Below are 22,416 nucleotides of genomic sequence, written 5' to 3' on the forward strand. Positions count from 1 at the left end.
GACTGAGAGGTCTTTAGAATAGTCTTTATGTTTCTTAGTCTTGTTGCAGTGTAGTTGTTACATGTGTGTATGTCCCTGTTGCCTTGTTTTATTTTTTGTGTTTATGTTTTTGTGTTGTCATGTGTAAAGTTTTTGAATTAGTTTAGAAAATAGATTAGTACAGTGTTTTAAAATGTGTAACGTTGTATACTTTATTACAGTTGCATTATTGTTTTTTCTTTTCTATCAATAAAAATTAATAGTAAAAAAAACCTGAAGATTTAAAAAGCTGAGGCCTTGTGGCACTTTAGGGAGGGCACAAAAGCAGTGGCCAGGGATTACACTCAGTTCAGTGCTGATATATATCAAGTTACTGCATAACATTCAGATAACTAGACCAGCACAAAAAAACCCAGTGAAAATAGTTTAAATTGCAGATTTTTTTTATAAGTATAATTTTGCCTGTCAACACTTACTGTAGTTCTTGTAGAAAATATTAAATAATCTCCTGTGTTTGTTGCATATCTGGAAGTAAAAAAACAAACAAAACAAAAGCATTAATTTTCTCTTCCACTATATGTGTATACTTTCACCCATCCTTGAGTCGGTACATATAATGCTAAAATCCATTACTAGATTTCTAGATATTAGAGGAAAAACAGAAGGAGAAGCAAATTAGCCCAGGTTTCCAGCTAGAAATGTAGAACTTCTAACAATGATGAAGCCATGGGGGTATGGTTTTTTCCTGCTGTTTGGGAAAGTAGAGAAGAAAATTAGGGGAAAATGCAATATTAAACTTTCTTAAAATATTGAAAATCATTCTATTACTTTAAGAATTTTGTTATACATGCAGTCCCCAAATTTCAAAAAAGATAGGTTCTGTAGGTTTGTTCTTAAGTTGAATTTGTGTAACTCCAGCCAAATGTATATAGGGAAGGGTTAGTAACCCTGTGGTGTTTGTTTTGCTGTCTGTGCCTCTGTTCAGAAGATTTCATCTCACTTTCTGTCCCTGTGACAACTGGATTTTGAAAAATTGGGCTTGTTGTGGAAACAAGGATTGGTGATAAAGCTTCAGTGGAGACTTCCTTTCCCCATGCTAACTCTTTTAGGAGTGAATTTCCCTTCCAAGGGGTAGATTCCTCTTACTTCCTGTTGTCTCACCCCATTCTTAACTATGGGTTGTTTGTAAGTCGGATGTTTGTAACTCAGGGACCGCCAGTATATAATTTTGGCATAAAAGTACCATACAGTGATATCTTGACTAAGAGTTTAATTTGTTCCGCGCCTGAGCTCTTAATTCAAAACACTCTAATCTCAAAGTGAATTTTCCATTAAAATGCTGACCCTCATTTTTTCTGGTTACATATTTTTAACTAAGAAAAGATACTTTATATATAACAAATAATGTATAAATGTAAATTAGCATGGAACAATAAAAAAGAAATATCAAATTTAAAGCGGTAGAAGCACAGAGTTGTGGCAAAGAAATGTGTGCTGAACGGAGTAACAGCAAGGCAAAATCTGCACATTCACATGGAACCATTAAAAAAAAGATCAGCTTTAAAATGGTAGAAGCACAAACTTGTGGCAAGGAAGCACAAAGCAAAGAGGCAGAAGCATCATTTTTTTTAATACTGTACTCATTCCAGCCTCCCTCCCTCTCTTGCTTTCTCTCCCCCTCTCTCTTCATCTTCTATATATATATATATAAATGTTCTGACCATTTCTAACTTAAAGGAAACAGCAAAACTAAACTCCCCAAACCCACGAAACTTGGCCACAAAAGACATGGTCATCCCCGCTATGTTTAGACAGTAATACTATCTATCTATATATATATATATATATATATATATATATATATATATATATCTCAAACTGGAAGTCACTCAAAATCCCAAAAAAGGAAAACTGTACTGTGCACATGCGTGGAGGAGCCCCCACCCTTGGAAAACCAACGTCAATGAAGGTCAGGGACTTCCCTGAGGGGATCTCATGAGACTTGTATTACAGTGTTGCCTCACTACTTCGCGGTTCACTTTTCACGGATTCGCTGTTTTGCGGTTTTTCAATAAACTCTAAAAGACTATTATAAATCATAAAAAATTACAACTTACAGCCTAAGGAAGGGAGGAAGGAGAAGCCAAAGAGAGAGAAAAGGAGCCCAAGCAGCAACAAGAGGAGAATGAGGCGATTTATCAACACACGATTGGTTGATAAATACTTAGATAAATCAAATCCGAAGGGGAATTCCAAAAAGGCGGGGTGCAGAAAGCTACCGTTAAGATTTATGCAATTGAAGGAGGATTTAGGATTACAGGATATTTGGAGGCACAGAAACAGCCGGGAGAAAGATTATACGTTTCTTTCTCATAGACATTTGACCTGGTCTCGGATCGATATGATCTGGGGGACTAAAATTATAACATCCCTGGTAACCTCCATTAAGATCTTACCAAAGTTGCACTCGGATGACGCACCCATGGAAGTTTTAATAGAAGATAAAAGGAATACAAAGAAGGAATTCAGATGGAGGCTAAACGAAATGCTGTTAAAAGATTCGATAGAGCAAAAAAGATAAAGAGGGATACTGGCCGAATATTTTCAATTAAACAGGGAGGAGGATACCAACATAGCTACAATATGGGACGCAAGTAAAGCGTACATGAGAGGACAGTTTATTCAACATAATATAAGGAAAAACAGAGACAAACGAGTAAAAGAGAAGGAATTGGAGGAAGCAGTAGCTAGATTAGAAAACAAATTAAAGAATGACCCAAAGGATAAAGAGACATTTAAATTGGATGCTCTGAAGAGACAGGTAGATAATCAACAGATGGAAGAGATAGGGAAGAAAATGATATACGTAAAACAACAAAATTTTGAAAATGCGAATAAAATAGGAAGGTGGTTGACGTGGAAGATAAATAAAAGAAAACAGCTGCATTGTATTAATAAAATACAAGATGAAAACAACACATATCTAGGATGGAAGGAGATAGAGAAACAATTTATTAAATACTACAGCAAACTATACACAGAAGATAACATTCCGAAGGAAAAGGTTACACAATACCTAGGAAAACAAGATATTAAGAAAATCACAGAAAAGCAATGAGAAAGGTTAAATAAAAAAAATCTATTGAAGAAATTGAGAGGACAATCAAAAGATTACCCAACAATAAAGCCCCAGGGCTGGATGGTCTGACATCAATATATTATAAAACATTTCAGGACATTTTAAATACACCACTACAAAAGGTAATGAATAGAATCTTAGAGGGGGGAAATGTACCACAAACATGGGAGAATGCCAACATAGTAGTATTACCAAAAAATAACACAGAAATAAAGTTTCGAACTACAGACCAATCTAGTTATTAAATGTAGATTATAAAATCTTTACCAGTATTCTGGTAGAAAGGTTGAAAAATGTACTGGCTGAAAGAGTTCATGAAGACCAATGTGGTTTTCTACCCGGAAGACAACAAAAGGAAAACATAAGAATTATATTGAATGCAATTGAGTATTATGAAAAAAACAAGCAAAAGAAAATAGCCTTTTTATTTTTGGATGCCGAGAAGGCATTTGACAGTGTCAATTGGTTTTGTATGTTCGAGATTCTTTCTGAAATGGATATAGGGTATTACTTTAAAAATGCAGTAAGAAAGATCTATTCACAACAAAAAGCTAAAATCATAATAAATGGGCAATTATCGGAACCAATAGAAATAAAGGGACAAGACAGGGGTGCCCCCTCTCCCCTTTACTATTCATCTTAACATTAGAAATTTTATTGGAAGTAATTAGGAAAAACAAAGATTTGAGAGGACTGAGAACTAAAAACAATAATTTTAAGATATGTGCATATGCGGACGACATTGTATGCATAATTGAAGAGCCAATGAATCAAACCAAGTTGTGGTTGGAGACAATTGAGAATTTTGGGGAAATAGCTGGGTTAAAGATAAATAGAGAGAAAACCAAAATATTGACGAAGAACATGTCACAAACACAGAAGGAAGAATTACAAAACAAAACAGGGATAAAGATAGTAAAAAAAAGTCAAATACCTAGGGATTGAATTAACAGCAAGCAATGTTCAATTGCAAAAAAATAATTACGACAAAAAATGGAGAGACATGAAAAAGAAAATGGAAATATGGGGATCATTACAATTTTCTCTATTAGGAAAAATTGCGGTAATAAAAATGAAGGTTTTAGCTGAGGCGCTATTCCTATTTCAAAATCTACCTATTCTGAAAAACAAGAAAATATTGAATGAATGGCAGAGAGACATCAGTAAGTTTATTTGGGGCAGGAAGCGCGCAAGGATAAAGTCTCAATATATGAATTATGAAAGATGACATCAGGAGAGGGGGGTTGGGAGTTCCTGACCTCCAGCTGTATTATGACGCAGCAACTCTGGATTGGGTGAAGGAATGGGCCACTTTGCGGAAGACCAGGTTACTGGTATTAGAAGGTCAGGATCTGAATAAGGGATGGCATGCCTATCTTTGGAAGAGGAAAAGTTATAAAGAAAGAAACTTCAATAACCATTATGTGAGAGAAGCATTATTAAAAATGTGGGAGAAATATAAACACAGATTTTATATGAAGGTCCCATTATGGCTCTCTCCCCTGGAATCAGAACACATGAGAGAGATCCCCAGGGAAGGATGGCTACTGTGACGACTCTAAGCTGCGTGAGCACTGGGAACCAGACACGGAGGCCAATAAACAATCTACCGTGTTTCCTCTAAAATAAGACCTCCCCAAAGAATAAGACCTAGTAGGGGTTTTGGGGGGATTGCCAAATATAAGGCCTCCCCTGAAAGTAAGACCTAGCAACTAAGGCTGCAGCAGAGTTCCATTGGGAAGCATGGCTGCAGGCAGAAGCAGCACTCATACACACCGGAGGGAAGGAGAGAAAGTGCTTGCTGTCCTTGCCTTGCCTGTCCCCCAGCCTCCGTGGCTGCTGCTGGGCTGCCGTTTCTTCCTTCGGAGACAAGGCTCCGTCCTCCTGGCCATGCTCCCTTCGCCCCCAAGGCTTCTGATTGGCTCCTGGAGCCAGGGCAAGGGAGGGTGGGAGGGAAGGAAGAGGGCTTTCCACTCGTCCTGCTCCTTCTTAAAGGTACAGGACGCATAGGGATTCTCCTCTCATCCTTATTCCTATCCTATGCCATGTAACTTATTATGTTATACTATTATTCTATTACCATATTATTATCATCATATTCTGTTACTATTATTATATCCCATTATTATATTATCCTATTAATATATTTTATATCATTATATTATATTTTTCTATTATTATATCATTATATTATTATTCTATTATATTTTCATATTATTATATTATTATTCTGTTATTATTATATACCATTTTATATTATCCTATTAATATATTTTATATCATTATATTCTATACTATTATTCTATTATATTATCATATTATTTTATTATTATTAGCATATTCTGTTATTATTATTATATTCCATTTTATATTATCCTATTAATATATTTTATATCATTCTATTCCATTCTATTATTCTATTATTCTATTATATTATCCTATTATTATTATATTATTATGCTATTCTGTTATTATATCCCATTATTATATTATCCTATTAATACCATATTATTATCATATTCCGTTATTATTATATCCTATTATTATATTATCTCATTAATATATTGTATATCATTATTTTATTATTATATTATCATATTATTATTATAGTATATTCATCATTCATGACTACATTGAAACTAGAATAGAGAGAAATCAGCATGGAAACCTTGTGAAACCTAAACTGCAAGAGGTACCATAGATTGTTGTACATGTAAATAATGGTAGTAACAAGAAATTCTTGATAGGATTCATAGTTTATCTGGTTATGCTGGTTTGTGATGACAACTACTTTACAGTATATAATAAATGTTCATTTTGTTGTTCAACAATAAATGTGAGCTCTTCTTCATGGAAAAATAAGACATCCCCTGAAAATAAGACCTAGTGCATCTTTGGGAGCAAAAATTAATATAAGACCCTGTCTTATTTTCGGGGAAACAGGGTAATATCTTTATTAAAGAATTAAAAGAGTCAAACAAAAATAAGCAAAGTATATAGTCCAGCAACAGTCTTTTTAGGAAAGGTCAAATATAGTCCAGTAATGTGAAGTTAGATGTCCAATATTAGAGTTCAAAGTTTTAAATCCAAATATCGAAACACACTCAAACTTCCAAGCAGTTTGAGTGGGGAAAAGAGCAAGGTCTTCCAGGAGCACCAGGATCAATGTTCGAGGCTAGGTTGACAAGGCAAGGCAAGTTAGTCGTGGTGGAACTGAATCGCAGTCCAGACTTGGCAGGGAGACAAGACGCAACACCCGGTCTACTTGAGAGTAGCGCGCCGCAGACACTAGAGACAATGTGATTTCCTCAACTGACACGTTGACACCGCAAAGGCCAGTCTGTGCGCAGAACTTTTATGGGACTTCAAGTCTCCCCTCAACCAGGTGCCTGAACACTTTTTCCCAAGGGAAAGCGGACTGAGGACAAACAACTTGCCAAATGCAAGCCTCCCTGGAAACTCTCAAGGGAACCAGTTTAATTAGCGTTTGCTCTCTCCGCTAATCTGGCGCTTTTTCTTTTACTCTCCTTCTCAGAGCGGGATGTTTCCCAAAACAATTTCCTATCAAAAGGAGCGCTCTCTGGAGAACCAGGCTGTGTTTCAAGGGCTTTTGTAATTAACTGTGGGCTAAAACTGTCAACAGGGGACATCTGGAAGGGAACTGAATCTTGCTGAGTCGGCACGAACCCCATATCTTCTTTAGTCTGATCCATAATAGCTACGGGGTCATGACTCGAGGGTCCCTGAGACCTCACAGCTGACGTATAATCAATTAGTAAAGATAGATAACCATGGAATAGACTTAAAATCATATGAGGAAGTCAAACAGATAGAACCATCTATGACTTGGTTAAATTACTGGCAGATCACGGAATGTTTTAAAATGGACAGTCAAACAGGGTTTGAGAGAAATGATACAACTTGGGACAAAGTTTTAAAACTAGAGACAAAAGTAATTAAAATGTTATATCAACAGCTATTGATCTGGGAAACAGAAGAAGACTGTAAAAGACAATATGATCACATGGGCGAAGGAGGTTGGGCACACTATAAACTTGGAGGAGTGGGAAAGATGTTGGCAAAAGAGATTAAAATATACATATTCAACTGCCTTAAAGGAAAGCTGGTACAATTTTTTTTTCAGGTGGTACATCACACCGGTAAAATTGGCAAAATTCAATAAGGGAAAGAATGGGGAAGAATGTTGGAAATGCAGGAAAGAAAAGGGGGACTTTTTTCACATGTGGTGGAGGTGTAAGAAGATTAAAAGGTTTTGGAGAATAATACATAAGGAGATGGAGAACATACTAGAAAAAAAAATCATGCTAAAACCGGAGTACTTTCTATTAGGTTTAACAGACTTTTAAATGGATTAAAACACCGAAAAGCTCTTTATATATATGATAAGCGCAGCCAGAATGGTGATAGCAAAACTTTGGAAGACACCGGAAATACCGTCATTAGAGCAATGGACATTGAAATTGATGGACATACAAAATATGGACATACTAACGCAGATAATTTCACAAAAATCTCAAACGAGGAGAAAAATGTACTGGAGTAAACTAAGTAAATATTTAAAGGAAAAAAGGAATCTGGATACATAGAGGGAATGGTTACATAAGAGCAGACACTCTCAGGTTTTAAGTAAATTGGTTTGGAAAAATTGAAAAGTTAAGAAGTAAATTGCTGAGCAGGGGAGCTGGAAGGTAACACAGAGAGAAGGGAGGATTCTGGGGACAGGGTTTTTTCTTTCTTTCTTTCTTCTTAATGTTTGGATTACATCTGCCTCCTTCCCTTTTTTCTTTTTATGTATTGTAATAATTATAAATAAAATGTTAAAAAAGATAAAGACTTAAAATAGTGTAATTACTAAAATAATGTATAAATATTAAAATAAATATAGTGTCCCTACTTCGCAGATTTCACTTATTGCGGGTGGTCCTGGAACCTAACTTGTTGTAGTTGAGTCAGGAAGTAATGTTGCAAGTAGTAGTAGCAGTACCAGTAGGGGAAGAAGGGGTAATCATGAGCAGGTGTCAGATGAGGAACAGCAAAGGGAACGAATCTGGGATATACTTATGGCACCTACTGATGAAGACACATTCGAAGGGTTTTCAAGTGGCGGGGAGTCGATGAGCATGGAAGGAAATATGATGGATGGGAATAGAGGCACAAAAAGGGTTACTCAGGAGCAGGAATCGGATGAAGAATGGGAGAGGAAGAAGCTCCGGGATATATTTACTACTCCCACAGATGATGAATCATTTATGGGTTTCTCTGGGGATGATGGGTCTGAGAGTGATGAGGATGGGGAGAACACAATGGATTGGACTAAGGTACAAGAGATTAGGAATATATGTGCAGAGCCAACTTCTAGCGATACGTTTGTGGGGTTTTCGGGACATGAGGATTGGCAAACATCCGAGACATGGGGAAACCTAAATCTTGACAGGAGATGGAGGAACTGGAGAGGTGGAAACAGGGGTTCGGGTGTGGAGACAAGGATAGCTGCTAGAGATGATGATGGGGTGGAGGCCAGCTCATCATTGGATAATGATGTGTAAGTTAAAAGTAGGCTCTAAAATGGGGAGTCTTTGCAGAAGGCAAAGTGTCAGTTTCGTATTGTGTGCATTCTGTCGCTGCCTGTTCTTGTGTTGGGTTTTGGGTTCGGGTTCTGCAGCTTGGAGTTCTGCTTCCTGAGAATTCTCGACGTTTAGACTGGCTTATCGTGAGTGTGGCTTTCTCCCTTCCTGGACTCTTGGACTGATTCGACAACGGCTCTGCTTGACCACCTTGGTGATGACGTTTGGACTGGCTTATCGTGAGTGTGGCTCTCTCCTTTCCTGGACCCTTAGATTACCCCAATTACGGCTCTGTCTTACCACTTTAGTGACGATGTTTGGACTGGCTTATCGTGAGCGTGGCTTTCTCCCTTCCTGGACTCTTGGACTGATTCGACAACGGCTCTGTTTGACCCCCTGGGAAACGATGCTTTGTTTGGACTCCTTTCACGGTGACTCTGGGACTTCGGCTGGCTTTGGCAATGCCTATTTGCAACTGACTCTTTGGGTACAGGGCTGTCTAGTGGACCTCTTTGTTACAGCGCTGTTTGCTTGCTGTTTATTTTGAACTGAGTTTAAATCTGGGTGTTTTCTCTGTTTAATCCGGATTTTCTTTCTGTTTAATCCGGGTTATTTTCCAGTTGCTTTTTGAAGCCCAGTTTGGGCAAACCCTTGAGTTTTGGCTAGAGACACTGAAGTTCAATGTCTCTGAATGTATTTTGTTGCTTTATAATAAACCTTTTGTTGGACTAAAGCGTGTGTGGCTCTTTAAGGCCTCTGTGTCTCGACATAACCCCTGTGATAAGTGAGGGAACACTGTATATATAATATATTAGTATTATTATGTTGCAATGTTATTATTTCTATATATTGTATGCATTCTGTTTAAAGCTTCTGTTTAAAATGTGCAGCCTAGCATTACATGACAATGCAGAAGTGGCTTCAGGGAGATCTACACCAGGCCTGGGCCAACTTGGGCCTTTCCTTTTGGAGTTGGAGTCCAAAACACCTGGAGGGAGGGACCAAGTTGTCCCAGGCCTGATCTACACTATGGGATTAACCCACTTTGATACCACTTTAACTGTCCAGGCTCAATGCTAATGGGACTCATGGGAGTTGTAGTTTTATAAGGACTCCAGCCTTCTCTATGTGCATCGACACTATGGGATTAATCCAGTTTGATACCACTTTAACTGTCCAGGCTCAATGCTAATTGAATCCAGGGAGTTGTAATTTCGCAAGGTTTCCAGCCTTCTCTATCTGCATCTACACTATAGGATTAACCCACTTTGAAACCATTTTTAACTGCCCTGGCTTAATGCTAATGGGACCCTGTGAGTTTTAATTCTACAAGATCGGACAGCCAGGGTTCAGTTAGGCCTCTTCCGCACTGCCTATAAAATACAGTTCACATTTGAACTGGATTATATGGCAGTGTAGATTCAAGGTCCTTCCACACAGTTATATAACCCAGAATGCCAAGTCAGATAATCCACAGTATCTGCTTTGAACTGGATTATCTTGAGCCAACACTGACATATATACTTATACTTAGGCGATCCCTCGTAGTTCGAGGATGATGGTCTTCCAGTTGTGGGGTCTTGAAGGTGGGTTCTTAGGTGGCTGAAGAGACCTATTCTTGATCTGCATGTTCTACCTCAGTGAGGACATTGGTTTCCAGGTGGAAGGCGGTTCTGGTCAGGATTGGCTTGACGGGCCTTCCTCTTGGCACGTTTCTCTCTTAAGCCCTCCATTTGTGCCTCTTCGACTCCGCAGCACTGCTGGTCACAGCTGACCTCCAATTAGAGCACTCAAGGGCCAGGGCTTCCCAGTTCTCAGTGTCTATGCCACAGTTTTTAAGGTTGGCTTTAAGCCCATCTTTAAATCTCTTTTCCTGCCCACCAACATTATGTTTCCCCTTCTTGAGTTCAGAGTAGAGTAACTGCTTTGGGAGATGGTGATTGGGAATTCGGACAACATGGCCAGTCCAGTGGAGTTGATGGCGAAAGAGCATTGCTTCGATGTTGGTGGTCTTTGCTTCCTGAAGCATGCTGACATTTGTCCGCCTGTCTTCCCAAGAGATTTGCAGGATTTTTCTGAGGCAACGCGGATGGAAACGCTCCAGATCGTCTGTAGATCGTCCATGTTTCGCAGGCATATAACAGGGTTGGGAGGACAATCTATATATATAAAAGAGTGATGGCATCACGGCAATTCACAAAACAACAAAAGTACAGGCCCCCCAACCTCAAAATTTGACAACACAACCCATCATCCACGTCTCAAGGTTGATACAACAAAAAGAAAAGAAAAATAAAGTCCTAATTAGAGGGAGAGCAATAATTTTTTTTTATCCAATGGCTGCCAGTTTAGAGGGCTAATCTCTGCCCATTTGGTTGCCTAGCAACCAAGGGACAGCCAGGTTTCAGTTAGGGGACAGGCAGATTTAGGCCTCACTTAGACTTCTTCCACAGATTATCTAATTTGCACTGGATTATATGGCAGTGCAGACTCAAGGCCCTTCCACACAGCTATATAACCCATTTATAATCTTATATTATCTCTGGATTATCTTGACTATCTTGATTATCACTGGATTATCTTGACTCCACACTGCCATATAATCCACTTCAGTGTGCATTTTATACAGCTGTGAGGAAGGGGCCTCATATAATCCAGTTCTAAGCAGATAATTTAAGATTATCAATATACAGTAGAGTCTCACTTATCCAACGTAAACAGGCCGGCAGGATAAGTGAATATGTTGGATAATAAGAAGGGATTCAGGAAAAGCCAATTAAACATCAAATTAGGTAATCGTTATACAAATTAAGCACCAAAACATCATATTATACAACAAATTTGACAGAAAAAGTAGTTCCATGCGCAGTAATGCTATGTAGTATTTACAGTAGAGTCTCACTTATCCAACACTCACTTATCCAACGTTCTGGATTATCCAACGCATTTTTGTAGTCAATGCTTTCAATATATCGTGATATTTTGGTGTTAAATTCATAAATACAGTAATTACTATATAGCATTATTGTGTACTGAACTACTTTTTCTGCCAAATTTGTTGTCTAACATGATGTTTTGGTGCTTACTTTGTAAAATCATAACTTAATTTGATGTTTAATAGGGTTATCCTTAATTCCTCATTATCCAACATATTCGCTTATCCAACGTTCTGCCGGCCCGTTTATGTTCGATAAATGAGACTCTACTGTACTGTATTTACAAATTTACCACTAAAATATCACAATGAATTTAAAACACTGACTACAAAAACATTGATTATGAAAAGGCAGACTGCGTTGGATAATCCAGAACATTGTATAAGCGAATGTTGGATAAGTGAGATTCTTCTTTAATATGAAATAATTACTGGGATAGAATAATGCAGAACAATATAATCTCTAAAACCAGGACAGTAAATAAACAGGGGAATTCCACACAGGAAACAATCGGGGCCAGCCAACACCTCCCAACAAAGTATTCCCATCATCAAAGTCTGGCAAATCCTGTTTTCTCAGGGCCACAGACAGTAGAAGCACATAAAATATCGCAAACAACACCACTCTGAAAACAAGGGAATTCCAGACAGGAAACAATCAGGGCCAGCTAACACCTCCCAACAAAGTATTCCCATCATCAAAGTCTGGCACATCCTCTGTTTTCTCAGGGCCACAGACAGTAGAAGCACATAAAATATCGCAAACAACACCACTCTGAAAACAAGGGAATTCCAGACAGGAAACAATCAGGGCGAGCTAACACCTCCCAACAAAAAATTCACTCAGGGAGGAAACAGCCAGGCTTTAAAGCTGCAAGGCCATTACATCCTAATCATTTTTCCTAATTGCAGCATTCATACTTGCCTCCAACAAACAAAAAAAAACCAATCAGAAATATTGTATATTCACAACCTTTAGGAAATAATATCCCCTGATGGCGCAGCGTGTTAAAGCGCTGAGCTGCTGAACTTCTGGACCGAAAGGCCACAGGTTTGAATTGGGGGAGCGGAGAGAGCCCCCACTGTTAGCCCCAGCTTCTGCCAATCCAGAAGTTCAAAAACATGCAAATGTGAGTGCATCAATAGGTACTGCTCTGGCGGGAAGGTAACGACGCTCCATGTAGTCATCTCACATGACCTTGGAGGAGTCTGCGGACAACGCCGGCTCTTCGGCTTAGAAATGGAGATGAGCACCAAACCCCAGAGTCAGACATGACTGGACTTAACGTCAGGAGAAAACCTTCACCTTGTACCTTAACTACCACCAATTCCTCAATACTTTATTTCCCATACCACCAGACTTCGCCACAGCAACGCGTGGCTGGGCACAGCTAGTCTATATATATAAAAGAGTGATGGAATCCTGGCGACCGCCAAAACAAACTAAACACTCCACAACCTCGATAATTGACAACACAACCCATCATCCACGCTTCTAGGTTGATACAATAAAAAGAAAAGAAAAATAGAGTCCTAATTAGAGGGAGATGAATAATTGTTTTTATCCAATTGCTGTCAGTTAGAAGGCTAAGCTCTGCCCACTTGGTCTCCTAGCAACTCGCTCACCCAGGGGACAGGCAGACTTAGGCCTCAGGCCTCTTCCACAGATTATCTAATTTGCACTAGATTAGATGGCAGTGTAGACTCAAGGTCCTTCCACACAGCTATATCACCCATTTATAATCTTATATTATCTGCTTTAACTGGATTATCTGGACTCCACACCTTTACCCTTTACCTTAACTACCACCAATTCCTCAATACTTTATTTCCCATACCACCATACTTGGCCACAGCAACGCGTGGCCGGGCACAGCTAGTGACTTAATAAACAAGCATCTTGGTACCCTGTTTCCCCTAAAATAAGACATCCGCAGAAAATAAGACCTAGTAGAGGTTTTGCTGAATTGCTAAATATAAGGCCTCCCCCGAAAGTAAGACATAGCAAAGTTTTTGTTTGGAAGCATGCCCGCTGAACAGAACACCAGAGCATGCAGGATCGGTAAATGTACGTACTATAGAGTGTTGTACATGGAAATATTGGTAGTAACAAGAAATTCTTGATAGGATTCACAATTTGTCTGGTTATGCTGGTTTGTGATGACAACTACTGTACAGTATATAATAAATGTTCATTTTTTTGTTCAACAATAAATGTGAATTCTTCTTCATGGAAAAATAAGACATCCCCTGAAAATAAGACCTAGCGCGTATTTGGGAGCAAAAATTAATATAAGACACTGTCTTATTTTCGGGGAAACATGGTATCTCTACGGATGTCTTGATCATCAAACACTCTCTGCTTCATTCGGAAAAATGCTGCGCTTGCAGAGCTCAGGCGGTGTTGTATTTCAGTGTCAATGTTGACTTTTGTGGAGAGGTGGCTGCCAAGGTAGCGGAAATGGTCAACATCTTCTAACATTATACCATGAAGCTGTATTCCTGGCATTGCAGAGGGATTAGCTGGTGCCTGTTGGAAGAGCAGTTTGGTTTTCTCGATGTTAAATGAGAGGCCGAGCTTCTTGTATGTTTCTGCAAAGGTCTTTAGAGTGGCTTGTACGTCTTCTTCTCAATGCACATTTATTTATTTATTTATTTATTTGCATCATTTCTACCCCACCTTTCTCACCCAAGGGGACTGAAGGCGGCTTACAAAAGAGGCAAAAATTCAATGCTTGACACAATACATTAAAACAACAGTTCATATAAATAATATCATAACATAGTAAAACACATAATACAAAATTTAAAAACATATCCAGGTTAAAATCCATTCATCTAAAATCCTCATACGTAAATTTTTAGTCCAGACCGTGTGACATAGGTGTTCTCATTCATTAAATACTTGCGTACACAACCACGTTTTTAAGCTTTCCTGAAGCCCAGGAGTGTTGATATCTGCCTAATGTTGATCAGCATATTGGAGTTCTATAATAAATGTTGTGGTGACTTTGGTTTTGGCTTTCAGTCTGCTGAGGTTAAAAAGCTTGCCATCTGTCCGATAGATGATTTCCACTCCGGTGGGAAGCTTCCCATCAACAAGATGAAGTATCATAGCGAAGAAGATGGAAAATAAGGTAGGGGCAATGACACATCCCTGCTTGACACCTGATTCCATCTTAAATGGGTCACTTTGGGAGCCATTGCTGTCCAAGACTGTTGCCATCATGTCATCATGGAAGAGCCGCAGGATGTTCACAAATTTGTCAGGGCACCCGATTTTTTGGAGGATGGTCCAGACAGCACTTGGATTCACTGTGTCAAATGCATTTGCAAGGTCAATGAATGCCATGTACAGAGGTTGGTTTTGTTCCCTGCATTTTTCTTGGAACTGTCATGCAGTGAAGATCATGTCCACTGTTCCTCTGGAGAGGCGGAAGCCATTCTGGGATTCTGGGAGGGTGTATTCTGAGACAGGAAGAAGGCGGTTTGCAAGGATTCTTGCGAGGATTTTCCCAGCGGAGGTTAGAAGGGAGATATCGCGATAGTTTCCGCAGTCTGTTCTATCCCTTTTCTTGAAAAGGGTGATGATGGTGGCATCCTTGAAGTCTGCTGGGATTTTCTCGGTCACCCACACCTTTTCAATGAGCTGGTGGAGTTGTTGTATCAGCTCAGGTCCACCCGCTTTGAAGATTTCAGCAGGAATCCCATCAGGTCCGCTGGCTTTGTTGTTTTTTTGTTGGCTGATGGCATTGCTGATTTCTTCCAAACTAGGCAGTGCTGCAAGCTCGTTCCTGGTTTGTTGTTGTGGGATTTGTGAGAGGGTCTCTTCGGCCACATTGAAGCTGCGATTCAGCTGGTTCTGGTAGTGCTCTTTCCAATGTAGTGCAATTGATGTTTTGTCCTTCAGAATTTTGGTTCCATCTGATGAGTGTAGAGGCTGTATGCCATCGTTTCTTGGTCTGTAGATGATCTTTGTGGCTTTGAAAAATCCCTGAGCATCATGGGTGTCTGCAAAGTGTTGGATTTCTTGAGCCTTTTTGTCCATCAGATTTTCTTGAGTTCTCTGGTGCTTCTTTGGACCTCAGCTTTTGCACTGGCATAGATCCTTTTCTTAGCAGCACAGTTGGTGTCTCTCTGCCATGTTTGGAAGGCTTTCCTTTTGTTATCAATTAGCTGTTGGATCTCTTTGTCGTTATCGTAAAACCAGTCTTGATATTTCTTTGTTTGGTATCCAATAGTTTCTTCGAAGCTGTGATGATGGAGGTCTTCAGTTTGTTCCAATGTTTCTCAACATTTTCAGGGTATTCTGTGGGTAGATGATCCTTGAGTGTTGTTTGGCGAAGGGCTCGTTTGGAGGGCTCCTGAAGGGCTTGGGTGTTCATTTTGCGCCTTATTTTTCTTCCTTGGAGTCTGTGTTTGGGGGCGATCTTGATAGCCATAGTGAATCGGATTAACCTGTGGTCTGTCCAGCAGTCATCGGCACCTGTCATGGCTCTTGTGAGAAGCACATCGCGGCGGTCTCTGGTATGTGTAATTACATAGTTCAAGAGGTGCCAATGCTTTGACCGGGTATGCTTCTATGATGTCTTGAGCTTGTTTTTCAGGTAGAAGAGCGTGTTGGTGATGACAAGGTTGTGTTCTCTGAGAGAAGCAAGATGCCATTCGAGTTGCTGTTTCCGACCCCGTCTTTTCCTGATCCCTGGCCACGGGTCGGAGTCCCGTCCGACTCTTGCATTAAAATCCCCCAGGAGGACGATTTTGTCCTCCTTAGGTATCTCTGATAGGATGGTGTCCAGCTGACAATAAAAAATTTTCCTTGATGTCTTCATCAGCATCTAGTGTTGGTGCATAGGCACATATGATGGTTGCCTGTTGGTTTTTGGCAAGGTTAATTCGGAGGGTTGAGGGTTGTTCGTTAATGCCAATGGATGCTTCAGTCAGGTGCACCACCAGGTCATTTCTGATAGCAAAGCTAACTCTGTGTATTCTTCGCTCTTCTTCAGGCAGTCCCTTCCAGAAAAAGGTGTAGTTTTCTTCCTTTAGCTGTCCCTCTCCTGCTCTCTGGGTCTCCTGAAGCGCTGCTATGTCAATGTTAAAGCATCCCAGCTCCCTTGCAATGATAGCAGTCCTGCGTTCGCTGTCAGCGTTATCCAACAGTGTCCGTACGTTCCATGTTCCAAAGTCCATTTCTCTTTTTTAGCCACAGAGTGGTGACCCCTCTGGATGTGGCAGTCCAGTCAGGGATAAGAGAGGCAGACTATGTTTAGGGCACCTTTTCTAGCCCCTTCCCCATGAGCAGTGAGCAGAGCGGATCCTAAAAAGGGCTGCTCAGTCATGGATACAGCTGCTGGACTACTCAACTGCCTCGGACCTTGAGGTAGAACGACTGAGTCCATATCCACCGCCCATGTGCCAGTCTGTGACTAGGGGCTTCCAGATTTCACAGTCTGTCGCCCCTGTCGCCACTCGCTGATCGCCATGGGACTTTTGTTGGATTGTTTTTATTTTTCTTGGAAGACACCTGTGCGTGATTTTTTTTAATTTGTGGAGGTCGGTACACGGCCGGTCAACACACAGTCTTCACAGATTGAGGTCGCAGCAGTGGTGTGATTAACACGACAACAGTGGCTTCTCAGTCTGTTGCAGCCTTCTTCCGCCTTCACAGCCATTGTAATATGTACCATGTTATCCTCCGCCTGCTCTGCCGTTGAGGTCTTCGGGTCTTCGGATTGTACTTGGTCTGGATCCTCCCCTGTGGCCCCTCCTGGGAGTGCATGACTCCAGTGGTTGTGCCCGCAGGTTCTTTGGAACATGCAAGCCCCCTCACCACGACAAGGTGACAATCCATCGAGGGGAACTATATACGAGGGCTATCCAGAAAATATGTGACTTTTGGAATTAAAAATTAACGAAGTATAGGATAAAATATTATTATATGCAGTTAAAAGCCATACTTCAGTAGTACCTTTAAACATAGTACCCATTCAAAATTAGGCCCTTTTCAGAACTATTAATGAGTTTACAAACTTTCTTCCCTCTGCAGTTTCCCGCCGCGTCCAGAAGCTCAGCCAGCTGAAGAATGAATGCAGGAGGGAGGAGCAAACAAATCACTCGCTCTCTCACTTCTTTTCAAGCAGCCAGAATCAGCCAGGGCTTCGTGGCTGCTTCTCCTCGGAGGAAAGCGGTGTAGCCTCCGAGGAGAAGCAGCCACGAAGCCCTGGCCGATTCTGGCTGCTTGAAAAGAAGCGAGAGAGCGGGTGATTTGTTTGGACCTTGATTTTGGGAGTTATAGATCATCTGCATCCAGAAAGCACAGAACCCAGCTGACGTCAGATCTGGACCAAACTTGTCACACAGTCCCAATATGGCCAAATGTGCATATAGGCCTGGTTTGGGGGTGATTGACCTTGGATCTGGGAGTTGTAGTTCACCCTTATCCAGAGAGCCCTGAACCCAGCCGACAACGGATCTGGACTAAACTTGGCAAATGAACCCAACATGGTCAACTGCGAATACTGGCAGGGTTGGGAGTGATTGCCCTGGGAATCTGGGAGTTGTAGTTCATTCTTATCCAGACAGCACTGAACCCAGCCAATGATGGATCTGCACCAAACTTCATTGATATTACCTAACATCCCAAAACAAACAATGCATTCTTCTAATAACCCGGGCACCACCAGGTCCCCAAGCTAGTTTAGAATATAATTACAAGGAATCTCTTCAGTTCTACTAGTTTGATCAGGCAATCATCTCCCCCGCTAATTACTAATGTGGATAAAACATCAACATTAGTAAAAGAGAGGTCTGGTTTGGACAATGGTGGTGAGACAGCCAGAAAACAATGATTTCGTGGCTTCTAAGTGCCCTGTAATGGATCAGGAAGGCTATTGGGCTAAATAAATTAAAGAGCCAGATAGCTGTGTAAACTTCTTGCATCTGGCCTATTTGACTTAATGATGGAGCAAATCAAACACTTGGGGCCCAAAGCTGAAAACTGGCTTTTGAAATTCTACAATCAATGCTTGGCACACAAACAGATTCCCAGAGTATGGAGGAAAACTAAGATCATGCCATTTTAAAACCCAATAAAGATGGCTCCAATGCCAGGAGCTACTGACCAATCTCTCTCTTATGTCATCTATATAAAGTATATGAGAGGATGCTATTAAATCAATTAGGACCTGTTATCAAACCCAAACTTATTGCACAACAAGCAGGTTTCAGACCAGGGAAATACTGTACAGGTCAAATTCTTCATCTGACTGAGCATATCGAGGAAGGCTATGAGAAAGGCTGCATTACGGGAACAGTTTTTGTGGACCTTACGGCAGCCTATGACACGGTGCAACAAAGAAAAATGCTGCATAAAGTCTACCATATCACCCGGGATTTTGACTTTACTAAAAACTGTCCAGACCCTGCTGGAAAACCGCAGCTTCTATGTGGAGTTTCAAGGCCAGAAAAGTAGATGGAGGCAAAAGAATGGTTTACCCCAAGGCAGCGTTCTTGCACTGACCTTATGTAACATCTTCACGAACGATCAGCCACAACCACCACTCACAGAGTTTTTTATATGCTGATGACCTTGGCCTAACAACACAAGCAAAAGATTTTGAAACAGTTGAAAGCCAACTCACTAATGCCTTGAAAAATCTCTCTAGCTACTATAAAGAAAACCACCTGAAGCCCAACCCTGCCAAAACACAAGTGTGTGCTTCCCACCTACGTAACCGTGAAGCCAACAGGAAACTGAAAGTTACTTGGGAAGGCCAAGAGCTCGAACACTGTTTCCATCCTAAATATCTTGGTGTCACCTTAGATCTAACACTAACATATAGGAAACACTGCATGAACACCAAGCACAAAGTAGCTGCACGCAACAACATCCTGCGGAAACTTACTGGCAGTGCATGGGGTGCAGACCCACAATTAATAAGAACATCAGCCCTGGCCTTGTCTTACTCAACTGCTGAGTACACCTGTCCTGTCTGGCACAAGTCTGCCCATGCAAAGCAGGTGGACATAGCACTGAACAAAACATACAGAATAATCACAGGATGCCTTAAACCTACACCTGTTGATAAACTCTACAAGTTAGCTGGCATTCTCCCCCCCTCCCCCCGACGTGCAAGGGGAAGTTGCTGCTATCTGTGAGAGAAATAAGGTTGAACATTGTGAAAGCCACCCACTACATGACTATCAGCCGCCTCCCACCAGACTCAAATCAAGGAAGGGCTTCATGAGAACCGCCACTCCTCTTGATGTTCCTCCAGCAGCAGCAAGGGTGTCTCTCTGGGCAGCTAAACCTGGCAATTCTAACTGGATGGCCCCCCATGAGGGTCTTCCTCCAGGGGCAAACCAAGAATGGGCAACTTGGAAGTCCTTAAACAGACTCAGAAGCGGAGTGGGCAGATCAACTTGGCAAGGTGGCACTGCCTGGAGGAATCCTCGACCTTGTGTGACTGTGGAACAGAAAAAACAACTCCGCAGATGTATGCTTGCCCACAATGCCCTGCCTCATGTACGGAGGAAGAGTTGTTTAAAGCTACGGTCGCTGTTGCCCGCTTTTGGTCTAAAACTATCTAGCTGCTTGTGATTTCCTTTATTTCATCACTTTTAAATTTATTTATTATGCAATGCTTTTGACACAAAATAAATAAATAAGCCATAGAGTAAGATACATATACTCAGATGAAATATAAATCTTCATTATATAACATATTCATTATGGTGAATATCCTGGCAGTGTCTTTCAGGGCTGTGGTTTTGTCTTATGCCAAGCCTCATCCATTTGGGGAGATTGCAATCCCAAAAAAACTCCATAAGAAAAACTGAAGTTTAAATATAATTTACAATGTTTCCAGGTATATAACAACTATGATAATTTGTGCTTGCTTTACAAGTTTATATTTTCATTTCTCCTAAACTATCAACTAATTTCCAAATAATTAGGTACCAGATTAAAGGTATTTTATGTAGATTCAAAAAACTTGATAATATGTATGGGTCATTGATCTTGATTTTTAGATATGCCAATTTGAAGTGTGTGTATGTGTATAAATGATATTTCAAAATGCTGTATCTTTTATTCTAATCAACATGTTTTGTGAAATGTGAACACAGATATAGATTTGATTATGTAGTTTCCTTTATTTATACCTATGTAATTATCTTTAATAGTTTTTGAAATATTATAAAAACACATGAAACTCATATCAATGCTCTCTTGCTTTCCCCCCTTTCAGAGCTCTCTTCTACCTTCTTCAAAGCAGCTGTGGATTATTCCTTACTGTGCAATTTGTCTGCTAACTTGAGTTACTGTTCTGAAACTTAAAGCCCTGTTAGCTGCTATTAGTGTTTCCTGTCATCCACCTGACTCAAGAAGATACCTAAACATCTAACAAAGCAACTGAGCATTTTTGAGTTCATGGCAAAAAGGAAAAAGCCAAATAATGAAAACCAAGAAGACAGCAGCTTGACAACCATTGCAGCAGATGGTACTGATGAAGATCCCAGAATATGTACAGCTGAACTGCAGGTGAAAACTGAGGAAACAGTGGAAACTGAGGTGTCTACCACTGCTTCATCTAATCCAAGGCCTGCCAAAGAAACCATGGAACAGGAGCAAAGACAAGAAGCTGTGCCATTGTTAGACCCTAGACTTTATAAAACAGAAGAAAACAGAAACTTCTGCCAATTGTGCAAACTATTTGTCCTTTGCGGCCGACAGGAACTGGCTTCAAGAGGGAGCAAAGATGCAGGATCTATTACCCTTGAAGAACCTTTGCACAATTATGGTAATTTCAGGGCCTTGTTGAGATCTCGTCCCAGATCAGGAGACACTGACCTGAAAATTCATATCAAAACTGCAGCTATGAATGCCCAATATACTAATCCTCAAATACAAAATTAACTAATAAACATTTGTGGTGACAAGCTAGTCCAAACAATTGTTGAAAGATGCAATGCAGATAGAGTGTTTCTCTATTTTGGCAGATGAAACTTTGGATGTGAGTATCTCTGAACAGTTATCACTCTCAGTAAGGTACATTGATGTTGAAGTTGTAGAAATAAGAGAAGATTTTATAGGCTTTGTGAAGATACATGATATGACAAGTGGAGGACTTGCAGACATTTTGAAAACACTGGAAAAAATTGGGTTGAACTTGCAATATTTGTGTGGACAGGGTTATGATGGAACTGCTAATATGAGTGGTCATATTAGTGGAGCACAGGCAATTATATTGGAAAAGTATCCAAAGGCTGTCTACATCCACTGCAGTGCTCACTCACTAAATCTAGCCTTAGCAAAGGCTTGTAGCATTCCAGCTGTCAGAAACTGCCAAGGAACAATGTCATCTGTGTGCAATTTCTTGCATCACATCAGAGCATCATCCATCAGACTGGAACTGTTGAAGAAAAATATAAAGGACTCTTTTCCTGAATCAAGAGCAAACAGCCTGTTGCCACTTTGTGAAACCCGTTGGGTTGAATGACATGATACAGTTTTACATTTTGTTGAACTCTACAGTGTGGTGGTGAGAACACTTGAAGAACTAAAAGAGAGCCCTCTATACAACAGTGAGACTTCTTCCCAAGCAGCACAACTTCTTTTTATTGTTCTGAATGCTGGATTTGTAGTAACCATACACATCCTAAGAAAGCTTCTGTCATCATCCCTTCAGCTTAGCAAAACATTACAAAGAGTAGATGTGGACATTTTTGATAGCCTGCAACATGTTGACAGTCTCTTAGAAAATGCCAGGGAGATGTGC

General features: G+C 40.4%; 1 protein-coding gene across 3 annotated transcripts in view; it reads right to left on the bottom strand.

The window, feature by feature from the left end:
• catspere (catsper channel auxiliary subunit epsilon) overlaps positions 1 to 22,416 on the bottom strand; it is a 162,149-nt gene that overhangs the window by 132,633 nt on the left and 7,100 nt on the right. For 2 of the 3 annotated variants that reach the window (XM_062974774.1, XM_062974770.1), the window contains exons 1-2: positions 4,895 to 5,016; positions 456 to 504 (exon numbers count right to left, since the gene is read on the bottom strand). In XM_062974774.1, coding sequence (XP_062830844.1) covers positions 456 to 504; positions 4,895 to 5,010 — 165 coding nt within the window. In that variant the 5' untranslated portion in view covers positions 5,011 to 5,016. Of the gene's footprint in view, positions 1 to 455; positions 505 to 4,894; positions 5,017 to 22,416 lie in introns of those variants that run through there. The other variant, XM_062974766.1, reaches the window with a different exon arrangement.

This window comes from Anolis carolinensis, chromosome 1 (genome assembly GCF_035594765.1).
Source record: "Anolis carolinensis isolate JA03-04 chromosome 1, rAnoCar3.1.pri, whole genome shotgun sequence".
Lineage (NCBI taxonomy): Eukaryota > Metazoa > Chordata > Lepidosauria > Squamata > Dactyloidae > Anolis > Anolis carolinensis.